The sequence below is a fragment of the Zophobas morio genome, unplaced genomic scaffold (assembly GCF_036711695.1).
Source record: "Zophobas morio isolate AGI-343-1 ecotype UQ-CSIRO unplaced genomic scaffold, CSIRO_AGI_Zmor_V1 ptg000007l, whole genome shotgun sequence".
NCBI lineage: Eukaryota > Metazoa > Arthropoda > Insecta > Coleoptera > Tenebrionidae > Zophobas > Zophobas morio.
This window is the reverse complement of record NW_026972112.1, coordinates 966,669-985,691: the sequence shown is the minus strand read 5'-3', so window position 1 is coordinate 985,691 and position 19,023 is coordinate 966,669. Positions and strand designations below refer to the sequence as shown.

At 37.1% G+C, this 19,023-nt stretch overlaps 2 protein-coding genes across 2 annotated transcripts; both read right to left on the bottom strand.

The window, feature by feature from the left end:
- Window positions 1-499: 499 nt before the first annotated feature.
- LOC135124179 (cuticle protein 7-like) lies at window positions 500-1,231 on the bottom strand. The gene is made up of 2 exons (XM_064049072.1): window positions 1,218-1,231; window positions 500-1,141 (listed from the first exon to the last, which is right to left on the bottom strand). The coding sequence occupies exons 1-2, from the start codon at window positions 1,227-1,229 to the stop codon at window positions 500-502; spliced, it is 654 nt and encodes a 217-aa protein (XP_063905142.1). The 5' UTR covers window positions 1,230-1,231.
- Window positions 1,232-9,355: 8,124 nt separating this feature from the next.
- Window positions 9,356-18,762, bottom strand: LOC135124662 (calphotin-like). The gene is made up of 4 exons (XM_064049895.1): window positions 18,568-18,762; window positions 17,544-18,321; window positions 10,428-10,471; window positions 9,356-10,191 (listed from the first exon to the last, which is right to left on the bottom strand). The coding sequence occupies exons 1-4, from the start codon at window positions 18,751-18,753 to the stop codon at window positions 9,397-9,399; spliced, it is 1,803 nt and encodes a 600-aa protein (XP_063905965.1). The 5' UTR covers window positions 18,754-18,762; the 3' UTR covers window positions 9,356-9,396.
- Window positions 18,763-19,023: the final 261 nt, after the last annotated feature.

Here is a 19,023-nt window from a genome sequence, read left to right as displayed (position 1 = left end):
TTCAAGATTTGGAAAATTGAAAAACCGAACAATTTAAACTTGCAAGCTCAAAAAATTGCAAATCGAAAAACTGAAAAAGCAAAAGAACAGAAAAATTGAAGAACTGAAATACTCAAGTCAAATAAACTGGGGTAGTATTATTCCTTACGCCACTAGTTTTTACTTTATCAGGTTATCAGAAAACAGAAATCGCAAAAAAAAAGTTCTAGTTTTTCAAAGAAACGGGGTGCACTTCAAGAGCGAGGGAAGTTCCGTCGACATAACCTTCGACCATTTTTTTTAAGTTAACAATAGGCTTTTTGTTCGTTTTCGAAAAATTATGACAAATTTTTGCTCTTGTTTAAAACAAAGTAGGCCTTAATATATAATTAAAACGCATTTTTTTTATAAATTGTGTTTATTTAAATATTTACAAAAAATATTCAACAATCACAAACCGCCAAAAAACAGGCAGCAACACACACTTGACTATAAAAAACTCATAAATCTACACACTCCCTCAATAGAAGCCCTTGGAATATCCAAATCCACCAGCATATCCCAATCCACCGGCATATCCCAACCCACCGGCATATCCCAATCCACCGGCATATCCTACTCCTACAGCGGGAGCAGCGTAGCTGGCGATCGCAGGAGCGGCATAACTGGCGACAGCAGGAGCGGCATACGCTACAGGAGCGGCAACGGGAGCTACAGCCTTAACGTGAAGAGGTTCCTTGTGCACAACAGCATTGAAACCGTTATGGGGATCGGCGGCATACTCGACAGTACGTCTGGTACCATCAGGGTCCACCAAGGAGTAACTTCCCTGGACAACATCTCCACGACGAGATTCATGCTGGGTTTTGCTGTCACCAGTATGAGGATCGTTGACACCGTAGGCGAAATCGTAGTGGGCGGGGGCGAAGGGCTCAGCAACTACGGCTTTGGCAACGGGAGCGGCGTAGGCGGCGACGGCGGGAGCGTGGTATGCGGCAACGGCGGGGGCGGCATAGGAGGCTACGGCGGGAGCGTGATACGAGGCTACGGCGGGAGCGTGGTAGGAGAGCGCTGGGGCGGCGGCGTAGGAGATGGGGGCGGCGGCGTAGCCCAAGGGGGCGCCAGCGTGGGCGAAGGTCAAGAGAGTGGCGAAGACGATGTACTGGAAAATCGCAATTATTATAAAATTGTCTGTACAATTTTTTTTGTTAATTATTTTTGTGTTATTTTGTACTTACTTTGAATGCCATGTTGTTGCTCTGTTCTTTGTTTCGAGTCTGATTTGTCCCGACACTTGTCAATTTTTATACGCACTGAAAAGGAGGTGTGGTCGACTCCTACTGATGCTGTAAGCCTAAACCAGAAAACTGTATTCTTGTAAAACTAGTTAAATTCGAGCATTTTTTGTGCGAGGTTTGCATTTTTTCCTACTATTGTGATAACCTTTAAAAATTTCGTAAAATGCGTTCTTATTTTGTTATTGTATTCGGACTCGTTTAAATATTACTTTCTCTTTTTTTCATTAAGTAATGTTTATGTTAATTTGGCATAGCGTAGATTTTATCTGTGATAGCGTCTTGTAATGAAGGTCTGGTATGGGACAGTAAAAAATCGATTACTGTATATGGAAATGCTTGTGAAGTGGTCAAAATTGACAAAATTTTAACAAAAAGGCTCAAGTTTTGTAAATTAAGTGTACTTTCCGCAAAAATTTAAAGCATTCGCCCACTGATGTTTCAAAATGAAAAAAAAAAGTTAATGACCCTAATACTTAAACTTGTATTTAATGGAAAAGTTATATCAGAGTACGTCTGAGACTAATAAAATTTTGTCAATTTTAAACTGTCTACAATTTTTTTTAATTCAATTTTATTAGTACAAAATTCTGATTTTAAATTAGATACGTTCTCATAAATTTTTTATACAGCTACGCATTAATAATGAGGTTTCGCAGTGATTAAAATTAGGATTCCTGTTTTTTTCGGTATATGTGACTCCAAAATTGTGTGAACTTTTCTGAAAGCTTTTTCACCATATATTCATCCAAAAATATTCAAATAATAATTACCACTTTAATATGATATCAGGCTATATTGCGTTTATCAAAATCTCGTCTCATTTTAACAATTTCTTTAAACTAAAAAAACATCTTGTCGTCAACAAAAAATCAAAATAGATAAGTACTGAAACTCGGTCCTTGTCAAAGCCAGAGTTGGCTACATTTTTGTGTAAAACAAATAAACAAAGTATACCGCAGCTACTGCATTCTTCTACTATTTGAGCTTACATCTCTATGAATAGGAGGACTATCATACTCTTTCAAGCTGTATTATTTAAGGTAATACCAAATCTCTTTACATCATCTAAAATGAAAGGCGCAAATGTTGAAATATCCCAGAAATAAAAAATTTGCTCGAAGCATTGTATTGACAATTTTATTATTTCAAGTTGATCTTTGTCCATGTCCTGATCCCATTTTTTTAAGACACAATTTTTGCATCACATTTATTAAAAAATTTCAGAAAAAAATTTAACTGTTATTTTAAAAATATTTCAAAGTGGAGCTTGCGTTGAGATGTCTCCTAATACCCATTAAAAACAGCCAAAAATCAAGTTCAGTTTCTTAGATAAATTATAAAATTTAACTCTGCGAATTTATTTTTTCTTTTTGTAATATTATAAAAAAAAACTAAGTACTTCCAACTAAACACCAAGAACCACGAGATTTTTTCAACTTTTTTCAGAAATAAAATACTAGGGGATACCTAGATTATTTCAACTTCTTTTAAAAACAAAAGGGATCCCCACATTTTTTCAAATTCTGAAAAAAGCAATAGAGCCCCCAGAGATTCTGTCAATTTTTTTCAAAAACAAAACACCAGGGAATCCAGAATTCTTTGAAATTTAAAAAAAAAAACGACTAGGGACTCCCGAAATTCTTTCAAATTCTGAAAAAAGCAATAGGAGCCCTCGACATTCTTTTAACTTTCTTCAGGAACATGACATTAGAGGACACCCAAGAAAGACTCTTTCAACTTCTATAAAAAATAAAGAACCAAGGACCACGGGATTTTTTCAAATTCTTTGAAAAAGCACTAGAGATCCACGAGATTCTTTCAACTTTTTAAAAACAAAACACTAGGGAATCCCGAATTCTTTCAAATTCTAGAAAGAATCAGTTGAGACCCCCGAGATTCTTTCAACTTCTTTCAAAAATAAAAGGACCTCGAAATTTTTCCACATTCTGAAAAAAGCACTAGGATCTTCCGAGATTCTTTCAAATTCTTTAAAAAAAGCTCTAGGGACCTCCGAAATTCTTTCAACCTTTTTCAGCAACAAAATACTAGGAAATCCCCAAATTCTTTCAACTTCTTTCAAAAACAAAGGGACCTAGAAATTTTTTCAGATTCTGGAAAAAGCACTAGGAGCCCACGAGATTCTTTTAAATTCTTAAAAGAAACGACGAAAGGGACCCCGAAATTCTTTCAACTTTTTTCAGAAACAAAACACTAGAGGACCCCAGATTCTTTCAATTTCTTTCAAAAACAAAAGGGACATCGAAATTTTTTCAAATTCTGGAAAAAGCACTAGGAACCCTCGACATTCTTTTAAATTTTTCAGGAACATGACATTAGAGGACACCCAAGACTCTTTCAACTTCTATAAAAAATAAAGCACCAAGGACCACGGGATTTTTTCAAATTCTTTGAAAAAGCACTAGAGATCCTCGAGATATCTTCAACTTTTTAAAAACAAAACACCAAGGAATCCCGGATTCTTTCAAATTCTAGAAAGAACCAGTTGAGACCCCCGAGATTCTCTCAACTTCTATCAAAAATAAAAGGGACCTCGAAATTTTTTCAAATTCTGAAAAAATCAGTAGGATCTCCCGAAATTCTTTCAAATTCTTTAAAAAAAGCTGTAGGGACCTCCGAACTTCTTTCAACTTTTTTCAGCAACAAAATACTAGGAAATCTCCAAATTCTTTCAACTTCTTTCAAAAACAAAAGGGACCTCAAAATTTTTTCAAATTCGGAAAAAAGCACTAGGAGCCCACGAGATTCTTTCAAATTCTTAAAAAAAACGACTAGAGACCCCCGAAATTTTTTCAACTTTTTTCAAGAACAAAACACTAGAGGCCCCAGATTCTTTCAATCTTTTTCAAAAACAAAAGGGACTTCGAAATTTTTTCAAATTCTGGAAAAAGCACTAGAGACCCTCGACATTGTTTTAACTTTCTTCAGGAACATGACATTATAGGACACCCAAGACTCTTTCAACTTCTATATATAAAAATAAAGAACCAAGGACCACGAGATTTTTTCAAATTCTTTAAAAAAGCACTAGAGATCCTCGAGATTCCTTCAACTTTTTAAAAACAAAACACCAAGGAATCCCGAATTCTTTCAAATTCTAAAAAGAACCACTAGAGACCACCGAGATTCTTTCAACTTCTTTCAAAAATAAAAGGAACATCGACATTTTTTCAAATTCTGAAAAAAGCACTAGGATCTCCCGAGATTCTTTCAAATTCTTTAAAAAAAGCTCTAGGGACCTCCGAAATTTTTTCAACTTTTTTCAGCAACAAAATATTAGGATATCCCCAAATTCTTTCAACTTCTTTCAAAAACAAAAGGGACCTCGAATTTTTTTCAAATTCTGAAAAAAACACTACGATCTCCCGAGATTCTTTCAAATTTTTTAAAAAAAGCTCTAGGGACCTCCGAGATTCTTTCAAATTTTTTCAGCAACAAAATACTAGGAGATTCCCAAATTCTTTCAACTTCATTCAAAAACAAAAGGGACCTCGAAATTTTTTCAAATTCTGAAAAAAGCACTAGGAACCCACGAGATTCTTTCAAATTCTTAAAAAAAAAAAACGACTAGGGAGCCCCGAAATTCTTTCAACTTTTTTCAAGAACAAAACACTAGAGGCCCCAGATTCTTTCAACCTTTTTCAAAAACAAAAGGGACTTCGAAATTTTTTCAAATTCTGGAAAAAGCACTAGAGACCCTCGACATTGTTTTAACTTTCTTCAGGAACATGACATTATCGGACACCCAAGACTCTTTCAACTTTTATATATAAAAAATAAAGAATCAAGGACCACGAGATTTTTTCAAATTCTTTAAAAAAGCACTAGAGATCCTCGAGATTCCTTCAACTTTTTAAAAACAAAACACCAAGGAATCCCGAATTCTTTCAAATTCTAAAAAGAACCACTAGAGACCCCCGAGATTCTTTCAACTTTTTTCAAAAATAAAAGAAACATCGAAATTTTTTCAAATTCTGAAAAAAGCACTAGGATCTCCCGAGATTTTTTCAAATTCTTTAAAAAAATTCTAGGGACCTCCGAAATTCTTTCAACTTCTTTCAGCAACAAAATACTAGGAAATCCCCAAATTCTTTCAACTTCTTTCAAAAACAAAAGGGACCTCGAAATTTTTTCAAATTCTGAAAAAAGCACTAAGAGCCCACTAGATTCTTTCAAATTCTTAAAAGAAAACGACTAGGGACCCCCGAAATTCTATCAACTTTTTTCAAAAACAAAACACTAGAGGACCCCAGATTCTTTCAACTTTTTTCAAAAACAAAAGGGACCTCGAAATTTTTTCAAATTCTGGAAAAAGCACTAGGGACCTTCGACATTCTTTTAACTTTCTTCAGGAACATGACATTAGAGGACACCCAAGAAAGACTCTTTCAACTTCTATTAAAAATAAAGCACCAAGGACCACGGGATTTTTTCAAATTCTTTGAAAAAGCATTAGAGATCCTCGAGATACTTTCAACTTTTTAAAAACAAAACACCAAGGAATCCCGGATTCTTTCAAATTCTAGAAAGAATCAGTTGAGACCCCCGAGATTTTTTCAACTTCTTTCAAAAATAAAAGGGACCTCGACATTTTTCAAATTCTGAAACAAGCACTAGGATCTCCGGAGATTCTTTCAAATTCTTTAAAAAAAGCTCTAGGGACCTCCGAAATTCTTTCAACCTTTTTCAGCAACAAAATACTAGGAAATCCCCAAATTCTTTCAACTTCTTTCAAAAACAAAGGGACCTAGAAATTTTTTCAGATTCTGGAAAAAGCACTAGGAGCCCACGAGATTCTTTTAAATTCTTAAAAGAAACGACGAAAGGGACCCCGAAATTCTTTCAACTTTTTTCAGAAACAAAACACTAGAGGACCCCAGATTCTTTCAATTTCTTTCAAAAACAAAAGGGACATCGAAATTTTTTCAAATTCTGGAAAAAGCACTAGGAACCCTCGACATTCTTTTAAATTTTTCAGGAACATGACATTAGAGGACACCCAAGACTCTTTCAACTTCTATAAAAAATAAAGCACCAAGGACCACGGGATTTTTTCAAATTCTTTGAAAAAGCACTAGAGATCCTCGAGATATCTTCAACTTTTTAAAAACAAAACACCAAGGAATCCCGGATTCTTTCAAATTCTAGAAAGAACCAGTTGAGACCCCCGAGATTCTCTCAACTTCTATCAAAAATAAAAGGGACCTCGAAATTTTTTCAAATTCTGAAAAAATCAGTAGGATCTCCCGAAATTCTTCCAAATTCTTTAAAAAAAGCTCTAGGGACCTCCGAGATTCTTTCAAATTTTTTCAGCAACAAAATACTAGGAGATTCCCAAATTCTTTCAACTTCATTCAAAAACAAAAGGGACCTCGAAATTTTTTCAAATTCTGAAAAAAGCACTAGGACCCCACGAGATTCTTTCAAACTCTTAAAAAAAAACGACTAGGAACCCCGGAAATTCTTTCAACTTTTTTCAGGAACAAAACACAAGAGGACCCCAGATTCTTTCAACTTGTTTCAAAAACAAAAGGGACTTCGAAATTTTTTCAAATTCTGGAAAAAGCACTAGAGACCCTCGACATTGTTTTAACTTTCTTCAGGAACATGACATTATCGGACACCCAAGACTCTTTCATCTTTTATATATAAAAAATAAAGAATCAAGGACCACGAGATTTTTTCAAATTCTTTAAAAAAGCACTAGAGATCCTCGAGATTCCTTCAACTTTTTAAAAACAAAACACCAAGGAATCCCGAATTCTTTCAAATTCTAAAAAGAACCACTAGAGACCCCCGAGATTCTTTCAACTTTTTTCAAAAATAAAAGGAACATCGAAATTTTTTCAAATTCTGAAAAAAGCACTAGGATCTCCCGAGATTCTTTCAAATTCTTTAAAAAAAGCTCTAGGGACCTCCGAAATTCTTTCAACTTTTTTCAGCAACAAAATATTAGGATATCCCCAAATTCTTTCAACTTCTTTCAAAAACAAAAGGGACCTCGAAATTTTTTCAAATTCTGAAAAAAGCACTGAGAGCCCACGAGATTCTTTCAAATTCTTAAAAAAACGACTAGGGACCCCCGAAATTCTATCAACTTTTTTCAGGAACAAAACACTAGAGGACCCTAGATTCTTTAAACTTTTTTCAAAAACAAAAGGGACTTCGAAATTTTTTCAAATTCTGGAAAAAGCACTAGGGACTTTCGACATTTTTTTAACTTTCTTCAGGAGCATGACATTAGAGGACACCCAAAACTCTTTCAACTTCTATAAAAAAAAATAAAGCAACTTTTTAAAAACAAAACACCAAGGAATCCCGAATTCTTTCAAATTGTAGAAAGAACCACTTGAGACCCCCGAGATTCTTTCAACTTCTTTCAAAAATAAAAGGAACATCGACATTTTTTCAAATTCTGAAAAAAGCACTAGGATCTCCCGAGATTCTTTGAAATTCTTTAAAAAAAGCTCTAGGGACCTCCGAAAATCTTTCAACTTTTTTCAGCAACAAAATACTAGGAAATCGCCTAATTCTTTCAACTTCTTTCAAAAACAAAAGGGAATTCGAAATTTTTTCAAATTCAGAAGAAAGCACTAGGGACCCCCAGATTTTTTTAACTTATTTCAGGAACAGGACATTAGAGGACCCCAAGACATTCAAATTCTATAAAAAATAAAACATCAAGGACAAGGGGATTCCTTCAAATTCTTTGAAAAAGCACTAGAGATCCTCGAGATTTTTTCAACTTTTTTCAAAAACAAAACACTAAGCAACCTCAAATTCTTCAAATTCTAAAAATAGAACACTAGGGACCTCCGAGATTCTTTCAACTTTTTTTAGGAACGAAACATTAGAGAATCTCCAAGACCACGGTATTCTTTGAAATTCTCAAAAAAAGCACAAGGGACCCCCGAAATTCTTTCAACTTTTTTTAACAAAACGGAGATTCTTTGAAATTCTAAAAAAAAAGCAAAAAGCCCCAAGATTCTCTCAACTTTTTTCAGGAACAAAACACTAGGGGACTCCGAGATTCTCTCAAAGTCTTAAAAAAGGCCTTATATTCGAGAGATTCTTTCAATTTTTTCACAAACAAGACACTTGGGGATCCAAAATTCTTTCAAATTCGTTAAAAAATATCACTAGGGATCCTGAGATTGTTTCAATTTCTCTAAAAAACAAAACATCAGGTACACCGAGATACTTTCAAATTCTTTAAAAAAGGACTTAGAAGCCCCGAGATTCTCTCAACTTTTTTCAAGAACAAAAGACTAGGGGACTCCGAGACTGTTTCAACTTCTGTAAAGACAAAACATCAGGGACCCTAAAACTCTCTCAAATTCTTGAAAAGGTACTAAATTCAAGAGATTCTTTCAATTTTTTTCACAAACAAGACACTTAGGTAACAGTTTCACCTTCAAACTAAACAGAATAATTGTTTTTAAGGTTATGATCAATTTTGGAAGAAAACATTCAGATAATTTATATAAGTTTTTATAAAACTGTGTTTGATTAGTTTTAACTTTGTCTATTTCTTTAGTAGTAAGATCAATTGAAGATAATATATATAAAAAAATATAAAGGACGAAAAATAAAGGTCCAAACGGTTGAAGGTAGAAAAAAGAATTCTTAAAATTTTCTACGATCAGTTACTCTTTCAAACTGTATTGTTTAAGGTTAGACCAGATCTCTTTACATCATCTATAATGAAAGGCGAAAAAATGTTGAAATCTTTCAGAAATAAAAAAATTGCTCCAAGGACTGTATTGACAATTTTATTGTTTCAGGTTGGTCTTTGGTCCACATCCTGTTCTCTTTTTTTTCGAATTACATGAAGCAAGCAAGTGTTATAAATATTCCAAATTGGATTCTTAAACTGTTTTTTATTCCATTTTTAAGTCTTTGAAGTTTCTGTGGTTGTTATATTTTCTTAGATCGGATAATCTAGTAAATCGTTACCAAATAATAATCAAACAACAATAAATTAGTTTAAAAAATATTTATTTGAGCTATTTGTACAAAAAAAAAAATACTCAAATTACATGGCATATTCCCGCCTAAAAAAATTTAGACGTCATTCACACAACGCTATCACATTCACACTTTAAAAAATGGCCTTAGAGTACCCCCCAGCATACCCTCCAGCATACCCTCCATACCCTGCATATCCCAACCCTACAGCAGGAGCGGCATAACTGGCAATCGCAGGAGCGGCATAACTGGCGACAGCAGGAGCCGCATAACTGGCAACAGCAGGAGCCGCATAGGCGGCAACCGGAGCGGCAACCTTGGCCACAGCAGGAGCGGCGTACGCTACAGGAGCGGCAACAGGAGCTACAGCCTTAACATGAAGAGGTTCCTTGTGGACAACAGCGTTGAAACCATTGTGGGGATCAGCAGCGTATTGCACAACACGTCTGGTACCATCAGGATCCACAACGGAGTAACTTCCCTGGACGACATCCCCACGGCGAGATTCCTGCTGGGTCTTGCTGTCACCGGTGTGAGGGTCGTTGACTCCGTAGCCGAAATCGTAGTGAGCTGGGGCGAAGGGTTCAGCTACGACGGCTTTAGCGACGGGGGCGGCATAGGCCACAGGGGCGACGGCTTTGGCGATGGGGGCGGCGTACGTGACGGCGGGGGCGGCATAGCTGACTGGAGCTACTGCTTTAGCTGCGTAGGTGATTCCGGGGGATGCGTAAGAGGTCACTGCGGGAGCGGCATAGGAGGCTATGGCGGGAGCGGCGTAGGAGGCGATGGCGGGAGCGGCATAGGAGGCTATGGCGGGAGCGGCGTAGGAGGCGACTGCTGGAGCGGCGTAGGAGAGAGCGGGGGCGGCGGCGTAGCCCAAAGGGGCGCCGGCACGGGCTAAGGCCAAGAGGGCGGAGAAAACGACGAACTGGAAAAGATTATCAATGTTATCAACAGAAATCAGATGCGTCAACGTCAAATAAATAATAACAATGTCGATTATTGACGGATACACAAAGAACTTTTTCGAAATCAGTTGAATGCATGATCAACAAACAATATCAATTTTTTTTTTGTCATAATTATTGATAATCAATAATCGACACACTAAACGAACACTTTTCGACGCCACTTTTCGCTCACACTGTATACAACGGCACTTACTTTGAATGCCATGTTGTTCACTTGCTTCTTCTGTTCGACTGTGCCTCCTCAGATCCCTGTATCAATTTTTATACAAAATTCTAGGGTAGGTGTGTCCACTACTCCTCCAGTGCGTTATGATCCCAAACCAGAAGACTGTACTATGTATTCTTGTAAAACGAGTCGCCGGCGAGCATTCTTTTCAAAACGATACACTTCAGGTTTGAAAAGTGTATCAATTAAAACGACCTTACGTAATTAACTGGCTGAAAGGTCAGGTTATGTGCATGCAGTTTTGTAACGTTTCCGATTATAATAAATTAATTATTCCGCTAGTTGCCATTACTCGAGATTCGATCGGATGTGGCGAAATGGGATTATAAATCTGATTATTCGCGGAATTTTAATTGTTGACGTGTGTGGCAGAGTTTTGAAATTTTCTAATTTAGCGTGGACTTTTTACGTCTCGGAGACGTGTGGATTTAATCGTGAACTTGCTGAGTGCGTTGGGTTTCGTAAGAGGCGAGTGGACTATTAATCCAGTTATTACAAATAGCGGTTTGGACAAACGTAAAGTTCATCAGTTTACGTAATTTTGTAAAAATGCTTTTTTCAAGTGAATGCTACTCGGTATGAGTGTGCAGGCTCATTAATTGCAGTTCTAGAATTTTTTCGCTCCACTTCCTGAGTGATAGCTGGTTGTTTTCGCTTGTGTGTCGGAAATTTACTAGCTGGACAATCTCCGAGACTGCGGAGATGATTCCTTTTAAATTCGCACTGCGGCGGAAGAACGCGACGAAAAATTGGCGATTTATTCCGGCTAAAAAGTTGATGACGTCAGCTGAGGTTGTCACGAAATAAATCGCTGTTTAATTATACCCACTGTGTACGAGTATTTGGAACTGGTGCCAGTAGAGCCTTAGTAATGAAATTGCTCTGTATTATTATTTATATTGTTCTGACCGATATATTTCTGGCCAATAAAATCCAATATTTTTCTAACAAACGTGAAAATTTATTGTTATTCTTATCTTGATAGATGGGTATTCGGTGTTCCCATAATTAAACAGACTCTTTCAAAATACTTCAAGGACAAGACATCCCAGATCACAGAATTTCCAGACTTTTTTGGACTACTTAAAAACACTCAAAGGGACTCCGAAATTCATTCACATTACTTCAAAAACAACAACACAGGGGTCTCCGAGATTCTTTCAAATTACCTCATAAAGAATACCCACAGGGGGTCCGCGAGATCCTTTTAACCTTCTTCAAAAAGTCAACACACGTGGACACCGAGATTCTTTCAAACTTTACTTCAAAAACCAGACACAAGGTATCCCCCAGATTCTTTCAAGCTACTTCAAAAACTCAACACAAGGGAGCCCCGAGATTTTTTATAAATACCTCGAAAAGAATACCCACAGGGGCTCCGCGAGATCCTTTCAAACTTCTTCGAAAATACAACACACGAGCTCCCCGAGTTTCTTTCAAACTAAGTACTTCAAAAACCAGACACAAAGAAAAAAAAAAGTGGTCCCCGAGATTCTTTCAAATTACTTCAAAAACCAGATACAAGAAATCCCCAAGATCCTTTCAAACTTCTTCGAAAACACAACACATGAGGTCCCCGAAATTCTTTCAAACTAATTCAAAAACACAACACAAGAACTCCCCGAAATTCTTTCAAACTACTTCAAAAACCAGACACTAGAAATCCCCAAGATTCTTTCAAACTACTTCAAAAACACAACACAAGAGCTCCCCGAGATTCTTTCAAACTATTTCAAAAACCAGACACAAGGGATCCCTGAAATTCTTTCAAACTACTTCTAAAACCCAATAAAAGGGATCTCGGAGTTTTTTCAAATCACGTTAAAAACAAAATAAGTGATTCCTGAGTTCAAACTACTTCAGGAACAAAACGAAAGGCGTCCCGGAGATTCTTTCATCTACTTCAAAAACAAAACATAAAGAATCCTCGAAATTTATTCAAACTACTTCAAAAACCAGCCACAAGGGATTCCCGTGATTCTTTCAAACTATTTCAAAAACATAACACAAACAGTCGCCAAGACTCTTTCAAATTACTCTAAAAACAAAATAAAAGTGGTCCCCGAGATTCTTTCAAACTACTTCAAAAACCAGATACAAGAAATCCCCAAGATCCTTTCAAACTTCTTCGAAAACACAACACATGAGGTCCCCGAGATTCTTTCAAACTACTTCAAAAACCAGATACAAGAAATCCCCAAGATCCTTTCAAACTTCTTCGAAAACACAACACATGAGGTCCCCGAGATTCTTTCAAACTACTTCAAAAACACAACACAAGAGCTCCCCGAGATTCTTTCAAACTATTTCAAAAACCAGACACAAGGGATCCCTGAAATTCTTTCAAACTACTTCTAAAACGCAATAAAAGGGATCTCGGAGTTTTTTCAAATTACGTTAAAAACAAAATAAGGGATCCCTGAGTTCAAACTACTTCAGGAACAAAACGAAAGGCGTCCCGGAGATACTTTCAAATTACTTCAAAAACAATACCCACAGAAAATCCCCGAGATTCTTTCATCTACTTCAAAAACAAAACAAAGAATCCTCGAAATTTCTTCAACTACTTCAAAGACCAGCCACAAGGGATTCCCGTGATTCTTTCAAACTACTTCAAAAACATAACACAAACAGTCGCCACGATTCTTTCAAATTACTCTAAAAACAAAATAAAAGTGGTCCCCGAGATTCTTTCAAACTACTTCAACAACCAAACACAAGGAATCCCCAAGCTACTTTCGAACTACTTCAAAAACACAACACAAGAGGTCCCCGAGATTCTTCCAAACTATTTCAAAAACCAGACACAAGGGATCCTGAAATTCTTTCAAACTACTTTAAACGCAATAAAAGGGATCTCGGAGTTTTTTCAAATTACGTTAAAAACAAAATAAGTGATCCCTGAGTTCAAACTACTTCAGAAACAAAACGAAAGGCGTCCCGAAGATTCTTTCAAATTACTTCAAAAACAATACCCACAGAGAATCCCCGAGATTCTTTCATCTACTTCAAAAACAAAACATAAAGAATCGTCGAAATTTCGTCAAACTACTTCAAAAACCAGCCACAAGGGATCCCCGTGACTCTTTCAAACTACTTAAAAAAATAACACAAACAGTCGCCAAGATTCTTTCAAATTACTCTAAAAACAAAATAAAAGTGGTCCCCAAAATTCTTTCAACCTACTTCAAAAACATATCACAAGGCGTCCTCGAGATTCTTTCAAATTATTAAAAAAAAGGTCTCCGGAGATACTTTACTTCAAAAACAAGACCCTCAGGGGGTTTCCGAGATTCTTTCAAACTACTTAAAAAACCAGACACAAGTGATCCCTGAGATTCTTTCAAACTACTTCAAGAACCAGACATAAGGGTTCCTCGAAATTCTATCAAATTACTTCAAAAACAAAACCCACAGGGGATCCGCCAGATTATTTCGTACTTCAAAAACCAGACAGAAGGGATTGCTCACATTCTATCAAAATACTTCAAAAACGCAACATCAGGATCTCGGGTTTCTTTCAAATTACGGTAAAAACAAAATTAAGATACTCCCGAGTTCCAAATACTTCAAAAACAAAAGAAAAGTATTCCCAGAGATTCTTTCGAATTACTTCAAAAACGAGACCCACAGGGGTCCGAGATTCTTTGAAACTACTTCAAAAATACAGCACAAGGAGCCTACAAAACTCTTTTAAATTACTTTAAAAACACCATCCACAGGGGATCTGTGAGATTCTTTCGTACTTCAAAAACCAGATAGAAGGGATTCCTCAGATTCTTTCAAAATACTTCAAAAACGCAACACCAGGATCCCGGGCTTCTTTCAATTTACGGTAAATCAAGATAAAGGGATTCACGAGTTCAAACTATTTCAGAAACAAAAGAAAAGGGTTCCCGAAGATTCTTTCAAATTACTTCAAAAGCAAGACCCACAGGAGATCCGCGAGATTCTTTCAAACTACTTCAAGAACCAGATACAAGGAATCGCTGAAATTCTTTCAAACTAATTCAAAACCGCAATACAAGGGATTTCCGAGTTTCTTTAAATTACGTAAAAAACAAAATAAAGGATCCCCGATTTCAAACTGCTTCAGAAACAAAAGAAAAGTGCTCCCAGAGATTCTTTCAAATTACTTCAAAAACAAGACCCATAGGAGATCAACAAGAGTTCTCCAAATTTATTCAAACTACTTCAAAAACCAGACACCGAGATTCTTTCAAACTATTTCAAATACACAACACAAAAAGTTTTGGAGATTCTTTCAAATTATTAAAAAAAAAAAAACAAGAAGTCACGGAGATACTTTCAAATTACTTGGAAACGAAGACCCACAGAGAGTTCCCGAGATTTTTTCAAACTACTTCAAAAACACGACCCACAGGGGGTCCCGAGATTCTTTGAAACTACTTCAAAAATACAGCACAAGGCGTCTCGAAGACTCTTTTAACACTCCAAAAACAAAACCCACAGGGGATCCGCCAGATTCTTTCGTGCGTACTTCAAAAACCACACGGAACGGATTCCTTAGATTCTTTCAAAATACTTTAAAAACGTAACACCAGGATACCAATTTTTTTGAAATAATGGTGAAAACAAGATAAGAGATTCCCAAGTTCAAACTGCTTCAGAAATAAAAGAAAAGGGTTTCCGGAGATTCTTTCAAATTATTTCAAAAACAAGACCCATAGGAGATCCCCGAGATTCTTTCAAACTACTTCAAAAACTAGACATAAGGGATTCCTGAGATTCTTTTAAATTACTTCAAAAACACAACACAAGGGATCGCGAGATTCTTTCAAACTACTTCAGAAACAAAACATAAGGGGTTCCGAAGATTCTGCCAAATTACTTCAAAAACAAGACCTACAGGAGGTCCCCGAGATTCTTTCAGCTACTTCAAAAACAAAACACGAAGAGCCCTCGAAATTCTTTCAAACGACTTCAAAAACCAGATCCTAAAGGGTCCAAATTTTTATATTTTTAAATGAAGTATAATTTCGGCCTTTCAGGCACCTGTATAAATTTTTCCCGCAGTGCTTCAGCAGGTCCCATTCTCCCCTGCTCTTATGACCTATAATATTATTGATTAAATCAAGAATGATTTACACCTAGCGAAAAAAAAATTGTTTAAATGACATTTTTTTTTCTAACAACTTAATAACACTAAAAAAATCGAAACACTCCTTCCTTGATTTTTTTTTTCATAGATAAAGTTTTAACAATTTTTACACTGCACGTATAAGAATTGACATGCGCGTCCTTTTCGAAATAAAGTTGACCAAAACATTTTCAAATGGGAAAACTCGCTAGAAACTCTGTTAAATTAAAAAATATATTTCAGACGCTTTTATATCATTATAGTGAAGCGATTTAAAAAAAAGAATCTTCTAGAAATTTGTAAAAATCTTGGTGGTGTTAGTATTTTGTTTTTGAAAGAATCTTCAAGAAACTTAATGGATTTGATGAACCTTAGTCTGGTTATAAGAGGTATCACAACAAAACTAAACTTTTTATTCTTCTTCCCCTTCTCCCTCCTTAGCAATTGTAGCCGGAACTTTTTTTTTTGACTTGTACCACAGGGACGACGGAAGTTCTATTGTTGTTGTGAGTGTTATTTTTTTTATTTGCCTGTATTTTATTTATGGGGTGAAGTTTAAAATAGTCAATTTCAGAAACAAAACATCGAAAGAAAGAAGAAGACCAACATTGAAGAAAATAGAAAATTTGTTGTTAAAATAATATATAAAAGTAGTTAAATGTAAAAATTTAATGGAAAACAAATTATTTAAAAAATTATAAAATATCGTAGGCAACCACAAATACAAGCGCGTATTGAAAGATACATATACCAATGTCGCTTTTAGGCATGGCCTATGAAATTTGAATATTTCAAAATTTAAAAGGAAATTAATACTAATTAGTACTAATTAGACCATTATACAAACAATTACGAAATTAAAAACTATTTGGTACATATATTTTTATAAAATAGCTTTTTAATTATTTCATTATTTTGTTGCACTTTTCATCGACTAATTTACTAGTTACCATTATTATTTTTTGGTGATATATTATTTTCTTTTTTTTAATAGTTTTTCGCTTTCAAACAAACATGATACATGAATAATACGTACTTAGAAATTTATGAAAATTTAAAGTAAGACAAAAAAATCAAATTGTGTCTTGAGACATTATTTTTTAATATTCACAAACTTTTCTGTTTTTATTTTTCCGATTGTTCTACTTTTATTTGCAAATTCAAACTATAATATATCTTTGATTCCCACCGAATGCACAAATCTAAAACAACTTTTAGTCGAGATGAAAATTTCTCCGTGTCTTCGCACTCAATAACTGTTTTCAAATGCTGTGTTTAGAAATGTCATTAAGATTATAATCATTGCACGTAAAAACGTAATCCGCCTTCATAACTGTCCCGCGTTTTTTATTCCACCGATAGCAAAAACTTCCAGACATTTATTCCTAATAAAAATGACTTTGATTTGTGTGGTGTTATAAAACACTAATGCTTAGTGTCTTGTAACCATTCACCGTTATGGCGATTTATCATCTATTAAAAAAGCATAAGACAAAATGTTACGAAGCTGGATGAAACTCAATCACACAATAAAATACCAAGTCTCAACCGACAATGTTTATAATAATTATTTCCACACTCTAAATATCAGAGGAAACGGTGAATCACTTTAATTGCGAAGTTTGATCAGAATCCAATGACAAAATCACCCAAACCCCGTAATTTATGGATTAAGATTTCATCTTCGCAGGAATTTAACATTTCTGCAAAGATCAAAAATTTTGAAACTAAAGTGATTAATTTGGTAAACGTTCTAATCCATCTGTTAATATTTATGTGTCAATGCAACATCTTCATCGATTTCGAGATTTCATTACCACAGATTGATGAAAAAACGATTTCATTACTCCAATAATTAAATAAAAATCTGATAATTGTAATAAAATTATTTATTGTGGCACCTGGGGCCTATCTACAAAAATAAATTATACATTTATTCACACGCAACGATCAACAACCTAGGGCATTCACTACTACCACTTAGTGGTAGTAAGCTGGAGCGTGAGCGGCGTAGGAGAGAGCGGGAGCGGCGTACTTGGCGACGGCGGGGGCGGCATAGGCGGCGAAGGCAGGAGCGGCGGCCACCTTGGCGTAGGCGGGGGCGGCATAGGCGGCGTGAGCCACGGGAGCGGCGTAGGCGGCGTGAGCTACGGGAGCGGCGTAGGCCACGGGAGCGGCGACCTTAGCGATGGGGGCGGCGTAGGCGACGGGGGCGGCGACCTTGGCGACGGGGGCTACGGCCTTGACGGCGAGACCTTCCCTGTGGACGACGGCGTTGAAACCATTGTGGGGGTCGGCGGTGTACTCAACGGTACGCTTGGTGCCATCGGGATCCACCAAGGAGTAGCTGCCTTGGACGACGTCTCCACGACGAGATTCCTGCTGGGATTTGCTGTCGCCGGTGTGGGGGTCGGAGACGGCGTAGCCGAAGTCGTAGTGGGCGGGGGCGTAGGCTTCGGCGACGACGGCCTTAGCGACGGGGGCGGCGTAGGCTACGGGAGCGGCGACTTTGGCAATGGCGGGAGCGGCGTAGGCCACGGGGGCAGCGGCGTACTTGGCGATGGCGGGAGCGGCGTAGGAGACGGCGGGAGCGGCGGCGTAGGAGACGGCGGGAGCGGCGTGGGCGTAGGAGACGGCGGGGGCGGCGTGGGCGTAGCCGACGGCGGGAGCGGCGTAGCCGACAGCGGGAGCGGCGTAGCTAGCGTAGCCGAGGGGAGCGCCGGCGCGGGCGACGGCCACGAAGGCGGCGAAGACAACAAGCTGAAACAAGGTAGCAAACAGTTTTAAAAAAAAACGGCACCAATTTGGCAATTTTTGGAAAAAATTTGATTTGCAATTAATCCAAACTGGCCAACTGAAAAGGAACCGAAGTGGTCTGTATAAGAAAAGAATGCAAAACAAATTCAATTTTTTGGCAAGATGTTGGCACAACTCGAGTGCCCTGAAACGGCACTTTTGAAAATGTGGCTTTCAGGCACTCTGAGCTACACTGCACACACTACTCACTTTGAATGCCATGTTTGCTTTGATCGTTGAGTTTCTGGTTGAGCTTGGGTGGTGCACAAGCTTATATAGTCGAAGTGGAGGTGTGGCCCCCACGGCCCGGGCCACTTTGGGACCTTTCACTGGACCGATCCGGCCGCCATCCTGATAGGGGATTTTTACGTTTAATCTCGTGAAGATATTAAACATAAGCACTCGTTCCAATTACATAACGACGATTATTAAGCAATTTTCTACCAATGTCAGTGTGTTGGGGCCGAAATGCTGTCAACGAAATGACAATTAGCCTTGAATGGGAAAATTGGGCGGGTTCGGTACAGATGAAACCGAGAAAACCCAAATGTGACGTAAAAAAGCGTTTATCCGAGAGTAAGTGTGAAGCTAAAACCCGCGCTAAATATTGACTCTTGATGAGGAAAAAATTGAAGGCTTATTAAAACCGAATATATTTGTTTATTT